A 15435-nucleotide genomic window follows, 5' to 3' on the forward strand; every position below is an offset into this window, starting at 1 on the left:
TTATTTTATTTAAGAAATTTAATGAATAATAATCATAACTATATTTGAAAATTAATTACATTTATCTTGTGAACTTCTACGGGTGCAATGTGATTTAATAGTAGTTCATAATTGCAAGTGTGATAAGTAGTATTAGTTCTTGAGAAAGGGATGAATCCTCAAAATTTAAGGTATTGAGTAACACAGCATCACAGAATCATTATCATCATAGATTTGTGTGTGTAAGACAGTTTACATGGCTTGCATAGAGATTAACTTGGAGTCAAAAATGGGTTTGCCTACATGTCTCGGATGCAGCTAAGTATGAAAAACGTGTTAATGGTCAAAACTGTCAAAAGTTTGAATATGAAATGACTGTTTGGAACCGTAGAATGGTGCATTTCCTGGTAGAGTGTTTAATCTAATTGCGTGAGAGAGTGGTCGATTTGCTTGTCCGGCCGCACTAAAGTGACTATTCTGCGGCATAACCGTCGTCTAGAGTATTCTCTACCGGAGATTTACCGATTCTCCGAGTTACTTCCGTGCTTTGTGTGAGTCGGTTACTTGTTTCGATATTAAAACGTTTTCAAAGACTTCCACTCTTAGGAACAAATGCTGTTTTGCATTAGATTACACCTCAAAGTTTTTTTACAAATAATTATATAATTAGCTTAATTAGCTAATTAATTAATGACTTTCAATAATGTTGAATTTCACGGTTGTTTACAAAATTCAATTTACTATAAATTTTGATTGTTGTTACTTGATTCTAAATGATACTTTGAATGTAAATTCTTTTCTTGCTCTTGAAGAAATGGAGAAGCTTGTCTGATTCTAATATCTGTAGAAAATGCATTGTTAGATCTAAACTTTAAATATATTAAATGTGTAAATTGCATGATGTGTTTAATAGTCGTTATGTAATTTAAACGAGTGGAATTTTGGGAGAACATTCCACCAAATTGATACCTTGAAGGGATAATTGTTTTTAATTTGCATGAATCTTTTGCACCCCAGATGAAACTCTTTGCATATTAATCTTAAACGTAATGAGAATGCAATTAGGAGGATGATTACAGAATATCTTAAGACAAGATATTGCATTTTTAGACAGAATCGGTCGACCGTCGACCGGATATTTACCCTAAGAAAGTTGCCGGAAAAGAAGTACGAGCAGGATGTACTGTACACAAACTTTACGTAGACTTCACTAAAACATACAATGGCATCGATTGTGAAGAACTTTTGCAAATAATGGTTGAATTTGAAATACCCGAGAAATTAATAAAAATAACAAGCGTGTACGTGTAGAAAAATCGTCGGGCAGAGTCGGGATTGAAAACAAACTGATGGAACCCTTCAAGATAATTATGGGACATGGCGAGAGAGTGTTGTCTTGCCTATGTTGCTTAATCTAACACTTGAAAGGGTTATTCTCAAATTGCAGCAAGGTGACAGAGGAATAGAACTGAACGGCCTCTGTCAAGCATTGACACGTGCAGATGATGATTGCCTAATAAGTGACTCACAGAGGCCTAATTGAAAATGCATCGCTACTACATTCGGAAGCAGAGAGGGTGGGCCCAAAAGTTAGTGAATCAAAAATAAAGTATCTGCTACTGCGAAGAGGACCTTCTGGTGGAGAAGTCTGCATTCGAGAGATTCTGCGACTTCGCTTACCTCGGGTCCGTAAACAGAAATTTACTCGAGGCTCCATAAGACTAATGCATCATACTATAGGTTGCGAAAAATACTACGGTTTAAACAAGTTTCCATAAAGGTAAAGTTAAGATTGTATAAAACTGTTATCCAACCAGTGCTGCTGTATGGCTGTGAAACGTGGCCCATACAGAGTCACTAAACACAAATTGTGAGTGCTTGAAAACAAAGTCCTTGAGAAGATCTTTGGACCCATGCAGGATAGTAGAACTGGTACTAGATCAATTTTTTCTTATTTTGTCTTAAGGTTGAGGAAATTTTGCAAATAGAAAGTATAATTAACCCATAAACTGTCAGAATACATTTGTATTTATTAATTTTAAGTCCACTTATTAGTTTTTAAAACTTTTGTTTGTTATGGCATGTCGCAGATTGTCAATAATCAATACGTCGCCTATTTGTGACAGGACTGAAAGTTCTTTACTTGTCAGAACCTGTAATATCTGGAATAATTGTGCTTATGCTGTCTTAATTTTTAACCCTGCTCAGTTGCTTCACTAACTGCATTATATCAGGTGGTGAAAACTGGGCAAGGATACAAATGAGTATGAAGCATGAAGTTTTCCTTCATAAACCCGATTATTAAAGCGAAACGAACTGCCGAATTATTGAGCTATAAGCTCGATGTCACTATTAAAGCAGCTGAGGTAGACAAATTGAGAATACTAGACTGAAAAGCATTTTGAAAACAAACTAGAAACCTTTGAGACTACAGATGAAAAAATGCATAACATCCATCTTCTCTTAAATGCGTTAAACATAATTCTACCCCAGTCGATTGAATTGGAAAGGACATTCTTGATAGCAGGACTTTTCATCACTAAAATAAGATTCGGATTGAGTGATCGAAGTATTGATCATCTTTGCTTTTTAAAATCATATTATAAAAATTTACAATAATATTTTGTATTATGTTTTACTTAAAAAATGAAAAATAATTAATTATATCTCGAGAAACATCACTTTTTCTCGAAATCCTAGGACGAGCACCTCGCCGACACGAATCAGCACATATACAAACTGCCGACCCCCAGCCTCGGTAAATGACTCGTCGGATGCCCTCCAGTGCTTTGGAAAGACGGACCGGAGAGAGTATAATGCCTGGGTGGATGCAAGAGACACAAGACAGGAAAAAATAGAAAGAGACCGTCACGGCGATTAAGGATCTGAGAGACTCAAATAACCATTGAATGATGAAGATATTGCATTGTTAGGATTGGAAAAACCAAGAAATCTTGGCAACCTGAGAATGAATTAAAAAAAATTTTTCAATTGTAAGAAGGGAGAAAAAATCCAATTATATAGTTGTACGACAGCACCAGATATAGGCAAGTTCACCGAGTAAACTGCTGATATTTATCTAATTGAAAAAACCCCCCTCTATTCTTCAGTCACACTTTTTGAATATAGACTGGGGTTAGAGTGAGTTGCGTGTGACTGATAAAATCACTGTAACGAGCCAGTTTCTCATAAGAATAGAAAGATCATAATTAGATTAGCATCTAACATTGTATCTTTTTTCTGCAGTAATGAATCGTTGGTTAAAATCTGCAGTCATCTCCATATAATAGATATGCAATTTTTATTTAGAAAAAATTATTTAATGAATTAAAATATCGCTTCCTATATTAAACGTCATTAAGCAAGAGAAAGATATTCATTTATAAAATTTAATAGTTTCTTGTTTAATGATATTTAATATAGAGAGTATTATTATATTAAGTGGAATTTGATGACAAATTTTGATTATTACTTAATTTTTTTTAAAATAACCACTGATTTGTCTTTATAGTGTGACATAGAATTATGTAGTATTCTGCATTGCAAAGTCATTAAGATTGTCTCAATAGCAATGTTTTAAAATAAAGTTGTTGTTATGAATAAGGTTTTCAGGTTTTCTTTTGAAATTATTTCCAAATACTTTCAACAAACAGAGACTGGTTTTTTGCCATTTGTGACCTTGAAAAGTTATAATTGATGGCTGCCACTTTATTATGATTGATAGAGTAGTAAATTACTGTAAAAGGAAAAGTTTTTTGTTATAAATTTTGATTTATACAACATAGTAGAGGATTTTTAAGTTCAATTTATTTCAAACAATGCAAGATTGGCCAAATCCTATCAAATCTCAAGATCTTGGCATAGTGGATGTGGCAGGAGTATCATACATTAAGAGATAATAGTGATGGTTTATGATTTTTATTAATAATTAGAGTTTTGTGTTTTAAGGACAGGTGGTTGAAATTTACAATCGTTTTCTGTTTCATTGGATAAAATTATTTATATCATATTAAATTGTGTTATATACTGAAAGACAGACTTGGTATTTTAGTAAAATAGATTTGTAGAATGTTTTCTAATGGGAAATGTGAGTCTGTAGAAAATTTTTTTGCATTGTCTTTTAATGTGTCAATAGTTTGGGAGTGTATGTGAAAAATCTGTTTAAATTGATCAAAAATGCCCTCTTTATTATTTTTTTTTTTTACTGAACTTTAATTTAAGGATTTTTTCTTAAATGTTGAAAATGATTCATTTAACTTTTCCACTTAAGCTAACAGATGTAAATGGAACATGTTCTTTGTTTGAATTTGATAAAATTCTAGAAACAACCCTTTGTGTATAATTACAACTTTTTAAACTGGTTGTGTTTTGTTTGTAAAATGAAAACAACACATTATTATTATTATAGATATTCAAATCTGTAGCTTATAGGAAAAGATATGACAAATGTTTTATTTATGTATCCTAATATAATTGCTAGTAATTGATAAATGTGAATGAAATAAACACAATTGGATGGACTACATTTAGCAAAAATAGCAAAATTCTAAAAAGCACCCTGCCATTGTGCCTGAAAATAAAAGTATTCAACCAATGTGGTCTGCTAGTGCTCATTTTATGGAGCAGAAATATGGACGCTAACAAGCAAAACAGACAACGCAAAGAAGTATGAGAAGATGTATGCTGTGCATTATGAGAAGATTCAAAAAGCAAATCACCTGGATAAGAAATCAAACAAAGATACATGATATCATTAAGGGGATCAAATGTTCAAAATGACAATGATCCAGACACATTATAGGCTGGTACTCATGAGGGATCAAATGCCCAAAATAAGGAAAGTTGTTGATGTAAATTGGAAAACCAAATCACTGGCTGGAGAAAAATGAAAAAGATTAGAGGAGACCTTCAACCAGCAGTGGATTGACAATGGTTGATGATGATGAATTGATAAATGTTCTAATATAATCATTTTAATTTGGACAATTTGTTATTTAGATTATCGGGTATAATTATCCAGAAGTAATTTCATCATCTAAATTTTGTATCATTTTGGCCAAATACTATTTTATCTTGAAATAAGTGTGAAATTAGAATATTCTAATAAAAAAAGAACTTTCTAAACATATAGGAATGAAGAAATCTTTATCACATCCTCTGAATAGCCGTAGGTGTCTTACATAAAATTAGACCTTAAACAATGAAGCATTAGTTAAGCAGGTTTCTTGTGAATTGTGAAAAATTCTTTGAAAAATTTATTTTTTTTCCAATGAGAAATACTACATTAATTTACTTGATTGAAAAATGGGCCTGGTTTTACATAATATACAACACCATGTAATGTGTCACCAGGTATTGTATGATTACAAAATAATATGCTTTGGAACAAATGTAACAATTTTTATAAATACTTTTTCGTTAGTTACATATGACGATGGGAGCATTGTATATTATTATAAACTGGCAATTGTAATTTCTGCAGTGGTTTTTTTTTTTTTTTTTTGAATCATTAGAATCATTAAATATATACAGTACAGTATATTGCATGAAAGTTCTTCCATTTGGCCTTTTTCTTAATGAAGATTAATACATTTTATGAAAAGCAATCACATTACATTCATTTTCTGTTCTCAGAATGGACTGTTTAATCTATTTTTAAGTAACAACTGTCAAAATAAATTGTCATCCTATAAGATATTTGTAATAATTTATTTGTAGCTACTGATTGACATTATTTACAGGAATTGCTTCTGAAATAAAGGCATCGTCTCACAAAGTAGACATACATTGACTCGTATGTTAATCTAGATGCTGCTAATTTCATTAGCATCATCAAAATCATGTCTGTGTATTCTTTGTTGAAAGAAATTCTGTCGTAGATGAAGCATTTTTAGACAGTGCATCTTAAAGTTGGATTTACTTGAAGTTGACTGTAAGCATTACTTTGTTTACTGGGTATGGAGTGTACACACACCTAATCTTAATATATTCAGGAATTTAAGGTTATCTGGCATATCTTATATAGTGTAAGTCATTACACTATTACTGTATCGTAGTACAAATTACCACACGACACCAAAGTAATGTACGTTACAAATTAAAAATTCTGTCTGATGATGATGGTTTTATGTAAGAGGGATTTTGCATAAAACCAACAAAAAAAAAATACTTTTATTGTACATTATTATTGCCTATAATTTTGCATTGCATTCTTTCTTAAGAAAGGTTTTTGGTATTTTGAGATTCCAAATCCAGTCAGAAAATATTTTCACACTTTGCACTTACTTCACAAAATAGATTTGTCTTTTCTTTTCTGTTACTTTTTACTATTCTGTATATTTAATGTTTATGAAATGGTGATTTTAAATACTTTTATTTTCAGATGGTTACTGTCGATTCTGTTGAGACGAGAGGTATTATTTCTAAGGGATTTCGTCAGTTGAGAAGATACAAGCTCGTCGTCTTGTTTCCGGTCGTCACCGTCTGGTCAATTTACGCGGACTACCGGCGCACTCAGAGATACAAAGCCGAAAAGCAGAAAGCTCTATAACGATGCTACCGGCCGTGGTAAGACGGTATTGGACCATGGTACTCCCTCTGAGTGGATTGTGTTTTGGTGCCTATTTGGATCGCTTAGAAACTCTGAGAATGACTAAGTTTAGAGGAAAGAGTAAATTGTATGGAAAACCATTGGCACCGGGTGAAAAGCCTCCTTGGCCATGAATTGGAAATTAAATGATTAAAAGAATATTAAAAATTGCATAGTTACTAAGGTTAGCGGTTTCTTAAATAAATATTGTAACTAGATGCTGTAACACAATATTTGAGAGAATAAAGTTTATTTAAATTTAAATTTTTTGATGCATTTTGAAATTTTATAGAAGTAAAATGTAATTTTTATGTATTAAAGAATTTGCAGGACAAGAATATTAACAATTTTAGCCACTCAAATCAAGCAGTCAAATTATATATTCTACTTTCATGCAAGTCTCCAAAAGATCTGCATAATTGTTGTCAAGTTAGCAAACTAACTTGACAACAATTATGTAGATCAGTATTATTATGGTAAGCCCGTATCAACCATTGCTTACGATAAGATGTGACTTGTATCAGAATCTGAAAATCATCAATGGTTAGCTTATGCGATTCACAGAATATGAGAGAGAAACAAATGAATTTTATCTCGCAACAGATTTCAAGATCCTAGGGAAGTGTCCTATATGGATACAGATGTAATGCAAATTGCCATTGCCTCCAACACCATTAATGACACTTCAGAGAGCATGGTTTATTACTACAGCTTTACACTGATCAAATCTCAACTTTTGAATCATCACTTAAAGCATTCAAAAATATATTTCAAATTAAAGAAACTGTCTGCTAACAAGTAACTTGCAGAATGAACTGTTCTTAATCCTTGCTTATAAGTTTTTTTCTAGAGGAAGTTGCCACTAAAACAGCTACAAACTACTCACCAAAGTAATCTCTCATATCAGTAGATATATAATGAAAAAGTATCTTTGTACAAGCATATTTTGGAAGAGAGAGAGAGAGGAATCTTGTCATGCAATCAAGAAACAATGTTCACTACGAGATTTTGGTGTAGGCATAATGATGCGCTAAAAATAATTGACGGAAATATGTTATTTCACTTATATTAAATTTAAATTTTATTCTACTTTAGTTTAACTGTCTGTTGGTCGCGGGTTCGCATCTGACCAACGCGTAGAATTTTTCAGGTTTCTTCATCTGTGTAACATCCAAATAGGGGCCAGTTTATCAAAGACGGGAACATTCAAATATAATGTCACCGATTTTAAGTCCTTGTTAGCTACCGATCCCCTTCTCGTCATATTTTATCAACTTTAGACACCCATGTTAATGCATGTTTGATCTCTTACCCTGATATTAAAATCAAGCATTTCTGTAAAATCGATCATTAATGTACTGGAACGTTACATATGCTCTGTACAGTACATGTAACAGTATATTAATTTAAAAAATAGTCACTCCATATACTGGACTGGAACGTTTCTGCATTATATAAGCGGCACACTAAAAATTGCTAGTAATAAATATGCAAATCACGAATAAAATAACCGAATATAAAATTTTTAATAAATTCTATATGAAACATTCTGCTTGCTTAAATACATATTTTTTTTAGTCATTTCTGCAAGTGACGTTCTGACAAGTAAGGAAGACGACAAAATTATTTCGTAAGAGCCTAGATTATTTCATTCCTGAATATTTACATTAATTACTATTATGTCGTCATCGTCTTCCTCCTTTTCCTTCTTAATCGATTCACTCGTACAGCTTTTTAATTTATTCAGATATCTAATACAAAATCTGTGTATAATATTGTTAGTTTAATCCCCTGAGATACGATTAACGAGAAACAAAATCTTACGACTGGATTAGGAAATTGTAGTTAGTTGCCAATTTTCCTCATAATAATAATTGATTAGGGGCTCAACCAGGAAGATTTCAGTAATTTCCTTAACGGTGATAGATTGCGTTACGTAGCACCAAGCTCATCTTTAAATTCTTTGGCCGAAATCAATTTTTGCATGTTAGTGACGGAGAACGCTGGAGGAAAGATGTACGTCACCATACCATCGTACGATACAAAGAAGTCTGCTTATGCCTGCGCGTTATATACAGTGGTGAGTAGTCGAAGTAAATTTGTAACTATAAATGGAATGGCATTGTAAATTCTAAAGAATGGCATCGAATTCGACACCATTCTTTAGAATTTCGCATTGTAGAATTGAAATGAGGCTAAATCCCAAACAAATTAACGATTATGGTTCAAATGTGCGCGAGTTGACGTTAGTGTTCGATTAAGTATCTTCGATGTATTATATCTACCTGCGCAGCTCAATTTAATCATAAATACCGAGCAATACAAATCTCTGCCCTTGTAAATATTTTAGATAAAATGGTTAAAAAGCCGAAAAAATAATAATAATCGCGAACAATCTTCAATGGATGCCATGGCTTCAGACACTTTAAAACAATGTAAACAAGTTTAGGTTAGTGAAAAAATGCCTAATTATTCTGTGAAATACTTAATTTCATTGCAAATAAAATCCTCTATACAAAATTATAATCGGGGATAAGGAACTTAATCCCTCTATTGAAGCTAAAAACTTATTTATTGGAACATCACAACGTTACGCTGGTAAATATGGTTTATGGCAATACAATCGTCTTGCGCGTGTTAATAAAAGATCCTTATTAATTCAGATATTTTAAATTTCGAGTTAGCATCCTTAGGGTTCTTCTGGATCCGTTATCGATAAAAATCGTGTCTTTTTAAATCAGCGTAGAACAGATTGTACAAATTATTATCGCGTGGTTACGGATGGGGCGACGTTTGGTGTAACGGAAGTAAATCGGTTACCTTTTTATTTACTATTTTTTAATTAGATAAAATGCGCAAGATTGTTCAATAAGCGTTACTTAATAGGAGAAACTGTATTAGTTGTAGACAAGGGCTCTGCAGTTTATGCTAATTTATTGGTAGAATTGGGATTCATTTTCTAAGCAGAAAGACGTGTTTCGGGAATACTGTATTTGACATTACAATAAAGTATTTTTGTTTTTCTTTTTTAGTTTATAAAAATTGTATCCATAGGGACGGCATTATACTTGGTGTGCGCTTCCGAAGACGTAATTACTAAACTAAAGAATTTTGATGGACACGATGTTAAAATTAACAGTGAGAATATCAATAAAATTACATATATATGTGTATATGTTTAATTATCCACGACAAATTTATCATTTAATTAATTAATTTATTTTTCAGAGCCGTTTTATTATTATTCTTTCATACATTGCTCGTTTTATCTTCTGACTGGCATCATTTTGTTTGTTGGCGTCAAAAAGGTAAATTTACTTTAATGATTAAAATTTAAACATAAATAATTCAAACAATTTAAACATAAATAATTCATTTCTTTGGCTTAGAGAATTTTGCAACTTTTCGTGCTTCCTGCATTTGTTGTAGCAGACTTTAATGCAAAAATGATTTTAACCTACCTTCTACAATTGTAAATTATGTATTCGAAGAAAACGAAGAAAATAATTTTCACAGGCCGGAAAAATGCTTATCATCAAAACGGGGAAGAGTCAAAACAAAAATTCGGTTAATTTTCATTTTTGGCTCTTTCCGGAGGGCCTGTTTTAAGGCCTGTCCTGGGCGAAGTGGGCTACTGGATGGTGGATTGGAGATAAGACAACGCGACACGTGGGCAATCTGACAATGAGGTGTAGCGGGGATCTGTCAAGGACGAATTGTAGAGGTTCCGATGGTTCCCTATCAATTCTTCCTTGACAATTCTTTCCCGGTAATTCTTCTCCAATCAGTCCGAACTGTTTTTTCCCAGTTAATTTTTCTTTGCATTTTTCAAGAAGTGATTTCCACCCTCCTTTGGTCAATTATTCTCATTATTCTACCGGGTAGTCGTGTTTGCATAATTCTTCCCACAGAACTTTGAATTAAGACAAATAAATATTATGGAGAAAAGATTAATGCAGACACACAAGATGCATTTAAAAGTATTGAAGTGATTTTTTATATTTAAAAACTTAATTAAATACTTTTAAGTGAGGTGTTTAAAAGAGATAATTGGTATGCAGTGCTTACATTTGTACACTTTTAAAAGTATTCAAACTTCCTTTAATTACAACTTCTACACGATAAATAAGCGGTGAAGTTCTTCAGAGCGGTAGGTCGACATCTTAATTAATGAACAATATTCTTGTCGTCTTGCAATCACTTTTATCCAGAATTTTTTAATTATCTGTATAATATTTTACAGCATAAAACCGGTTATTAAGCTATCTCATTAAAAAAAAGTTAAAATTTTTTGTTATAACAGGAGAAACCACTATTCTTACTCATACACATATGGGCAACTATCATAGACATAGCTATGAAATTCATATTGTTGACAGTGCTTATAAATTCTGGAATTACCGAAGTAAGTATAAACTTATTTATGCAAATCATTTCATATTTAAATTGATCGAGATACAGAAAATTTGCATATATAATTAACACACACCTATAAATTTTCAGACTGTCCCAAGAATGTTAGTGGCTTTTGGACTGCTGTTACCGTTATTGACTATCTTGGTTAGTTTAAATTGAATAAAATTAAATCAAAATCATTAATTTAAATTCACCTTTATCACTTTCTCTCTTCCAGGTATACGAAATTTTAATAGTGGCTTCTCACTATCACTATCTCACCACACGAAAGAACAAAGAAGATCAGTTTGTGATGAAGAATAAAGCTCGAGAAAATTAACTATAAATAAGAAATGACAGATTTTTGAATAAGAATGAGACTAATTATATATATTTAAATAATAATATTTTTTTACAAAGTACCTATTGATTATGGTAGAATTTATTATGTAATAACTGATGTTTATTAATAAATGGAATGATTTTCATTAATAAGACCTCAGAAAGGTATGTTTTATTATCTAAATTAAGGGTCTTTTCAAGGTTCTCTTATAAATAGGATCTGAAGGATCTATAAATTACTTGTAGCCGTTTGAATTTTTCTTTATACACAGTATTATTAATTCATATTTGCAATTTATTCTTATTTTATATAAATATAAAAAAGACTAAGAGAATTGAATCGTTTTGGAAAGTGGTCAACAAGTGAAAATCCTTGATATAAATTATCAAAACCTTATTCAATTAATAGTGTGTCTTGAAAATTTCCACGGGCAAAATTGATTAGATAATGATATTGACACTGTTTAAGGGGTCTTTTAGAACACAGAGCATCTAGAAGACTGATCTAAACAAAATCTAATGGGGCACCATTCGGTAGGTTGATTGAAGGAATACGCGACACGAAGTCTATGCCAAGTACGGGTGTTTCCTTTTTCCCAGAAACTTGTCCCTATTTAAGTGTTAGAAAAGTGAAGAAAACCCGAAAAACTCCACGTAGCCAGTCTGTTTGAGAGGAGCGAACCCGCGACCGACTGTTTAATGGTAAGCTCAACACTATTAGAACATTGTTTAGGGTACCATTTAATAACTCTAAACAGAATCGTTAATAGAATCAAATTTTAACTCTGCTACGAATTTCCCGTAAATTTAATCGATTTATTTAAAAACTAATGAAATAGTTCACGTTTTATAACAAAAAAAATTTATATAAAAATCTGGAACGGAAACGAAATTCTATAAATATTTAAACCGAAGTGAATATTGAATTCAACTTTTAGCATGTACTCTTAATTGTGATTTAATTTTTATATATGCAGTTTAATTATTAGGATATTTAATAAATACAAAAATATCTTTTTAAAATTTCTCTTGATTTTTAAAATTTTTTCACATATAGCACTGTATAAAATTCAGTATAATACAGCTTCACCTTATAACACTGGCTAAGTACGGTATATTTGCCTGCTTCATAGCGCAGATTTTGTATATTCTGCATTATAAAGCAGGCAGATATAGTGAGACTTTATTCGATTTTTAAAACAGTATGATATATATTGCGAGAAACTTCGAACAACAGATAAAAATATACTAGAAACTCAATTTTAGAATTGATAAAAGAGATATTCGGTACGCAATAACTAATCTCTTTTCGATTTAATTGTAATCTCGAATAACTGATTATTTATTATAATTATTTCAGTTAACTGAAAGATGTTCATGTTTTTTTCTTAAATTTATCGTAAAATCAGTATTAATTATTGCATATAACGCCATCAAACATGCAGCATATTTCGTGTTCTTAGAGGATCTAATGGACGATACGTTTCGAATATTTAAAGTAATTATTTTAATTCAAATTAAAAAAATGAATTTAAGTGAGAAAATATTCAGACATTTTTCCTGATTATAATTAAACCTTTAAATTTTCTCGTTAATTAATTACTATTAAGAAGATAAATGTTCTTAATCTGCCACGTCACTGGGCGACGTTGAAAACATTTTATCACTGTTATACAAGATGTCTATCGATAAGTGACATCACAAGTCCGTCTGAAATTTTCCTATAAATTAGCTCGAGCATTCGATTTCGTCACAATTAAAATTCTGTATTGAAGTCGCAAACTTCTGCAAAAAATGTCGCGAAAGTGCGGTATTGGTTCCAGAACTGGATGCTTAACTTCGGCAGTAATTACTATCGTAAGGACGATTTCTATTGTTGTAATTCGTTCCTTTATAGCAAGATATAATTATTATTATATTTTATTTTATTAGATTACTAGGATTTTTGGTATATTGTTCTTTGTTTTGATCGCCTGGAAGGACAAAGCTGGACTATATGACGAGGAAGGCAAAAGAAATGATGGATTTTATGGTAAGATACGTGCATTTTTCGAATTATATGCAATTATATTCTACATTTCTCTCGGGCAAATTGAATAGATGTAAATACTGCAGGGAGATTCAGAAAAGGACATTGGATCCACGCCAGCGCGGCCAGCACCACTAAAAGCAACCATTTTAAAAAAGCATGCCTCACAGTGACGATATTCGGAACTACGCGAGACAAACCTGACGTGTTTTGCTATAAATTAACTCCTCGGCCGATTCTGCAAATCTGATTAAAATTCTATATGCTTTCAAAGTTGTGAAGTCCTTTTTGAATTATCTTGTATTCTTATATGATAAAAAAATATATTGGGGGCCTACGTATGATAGTGAATATTGAATTAGTTAGTGAAGTATTCTTAATAAATTCTTGTATTCTAATGAGTAACAGGGGGGAATTATTATTTAGTGTTTTGTGAATGCTATCTCTGCTGATGTTTGTTGATAACCTATCTCATCAAGGAATCAAATAATATCTAATTTGACGTACTGATTATTATTTTTATTTTCTAAGTTAGCAAAGGAACACACATACACAAAGCTAGGACTATATAATATTAGAGAAGCCCGAATTAGAACGTGCAAACTTATATTCATCCTGTACTACTGTGGATACAGCTATAAGGCACATTGGAGGAAGATATTGTAGGCTATATATATTGTGTGTGTCTATGTGATTTATAATGTGTTGTATAAGTCACATTCAAATCTTTTTCCTATAGTTATTTACTTACTTAAACCAGGGGCCATTTCCTGGTTATGCTATTGAATTCATATAATCCAATAAAATTGGAGTATTGTGTCTGCCCCATTGCTAATTAATAGAATATTTTTTTTATTTGTACCCCGCATGTGCTTTATTTACATGAATTTATTAATAAATAATTTAATTCGTACGAAATGAACTAAATCAAATCATTATTTGTTCTTTAGATACTGTTCTTCGAAGAGGTTACTGCTACTTTCTACTAATTTCGGGCTTGATTTGTATCATCGCGAGTCTTATTATGATCTTCGGTGTAAAAAGGGTAAGTTCGTGACACAAATTATTTCAATATAATAGCAGAACCGTGCCAAAATTATGAGGGAGAAAATGAGAGGTTATAGGTTGTTACGAGACGAAAGCAGTCTTAATGTAAAATACAGTTTAAACGACGACAATACTTCACTAGGCTCTTGTTAATCCGGCCTTTCCTTGCACAGAGGGGTGCCAGATTAACGAGTATATGGTTCTAAAAGCAATGAATAACGTGACTCTCGAGTATGCACGAAAACAGGATGTGACTACTAACATTTACATGGAATTGAAAGCGCATAAGCGATCATACAGGGTATGACGTAAAATTGATAGGCCGGATTAGCTGGGGAGAAATATTTAACTTTTAAGACGTGTTATACAATTAATATATATATATTTTAAATTCTAGGAGAAAAGAATACATTTACTTCCCTGGATAACTTGGATACTCTTCGAGTTTATTTGCTACTTAAGTGCCATTCTTGCATTCTCCATCAGTTTTTTCAAGAATGCCATAGTAAATTTCTTTAATTCTCTTTAGGGAACTTCCAGATTTTATTAAAAGATTTATTAAAATTTATTTATTTACTTAGAGCGACTTGTATATGTCTGAAGTGTTTCCATTTGTTATAGGATATTTTATCATTGATGTGAGTAGTTTTGATTTAATGTTACTAATTATATTTTGCACTTGTTAGTTATTTTGCTATATTTATTTGTTTTTTTTCAGATTTACTTAATGGTTTATGTTCTTTCATATTACAACAGTTTTGAAGTTAAACCAATAATTCTTTATTACAAATATGGAAACGAACCTAATATTTTGAGATATTAATGTCATTAAACATGAGGCAACAAAGGCTGTATATTAGTAAATCTCAAGTAATGAAGCACATCCCATGAACTGTTTTTTATTATATTTATTAATATTATATTATTTTTTATTGTGAGAAGAATAAAGAATTTTATAAGTAATTTTGAAGTTTTTTTTTATCTTTTAAGTATTTTATGCACGTATATTTTGCTCGAAACGTTCCAAAATATAAACAAAACCGATAAATTTCAG

At 31.4% G+C, this 15435-nt stretch overlaps 2 protein-coding genes across 2 annotated transcripts; both read left to right on the forward strand.

The window, feature by feature from the left end:
- The first annotated feature begins 8492 nt into the window (after positions 1–8492).
- On the forward strand, positions 8493–11359 carry LOC136988129 (uncharacterized). The gene is made up of 6 exons (XM_067285954.1): positions 8493–8648; positions 9601–9706; positions 9797–9876; positions 10872–10973; positions 11072–11128; positions 11202–11359. The coding sequence occupies exons 1-6, from the start codon at positions 8553–8555 to the stop codon at positions 11301–11303; spliced, it is 543 nt and encodes a 180-aa protein (XP_067142055.1). The 5' UTR covers positions 8493–8552; the 3' UTR covers positions 11304–11359.
- Positions 11360–12968: 1609 nt separating this feature from the next.
- Positions 12969–15291, forward strand: LOC136988051 (uncharacterized). The gene is made up of 6 exons (XM_067285840.1): positions 12969–13162; positions 13238–13337; positions 14285–14379; positions 14779–14886; positions 14963–15019; positions 15100–15291. The coding sequence occupies exons 1-6, from the start codon at positions 13100–13102 to the stop codon at positions 15202–15204; spliced, it is 528 nt and encodes a 175-aa protein (XP_067141941.1). The 5' UTR covers positions 12969–13099; the 3' UTR covers positions 15205–15291.
- Positions 15292–15435: the final 144 nt, after the last annotated feature.

This window comes from Centruroides vittatus, unplaced genomic scaffold (assembly GCF_030686945.1).
Source record: "Centruroides vittatus isolate TY-2023 unplaced genomic scaffold, ASM3068694v2 scaffold_3046, whole genome shotgun sequence".
Classification (NCBI taxonomy): domain Eukaryota; kingdom Metazoa; phylum Arthropoda; class Arachnida; order Scorpiones; family Buthidae; genus Centruroides; species Centruroides vittatus.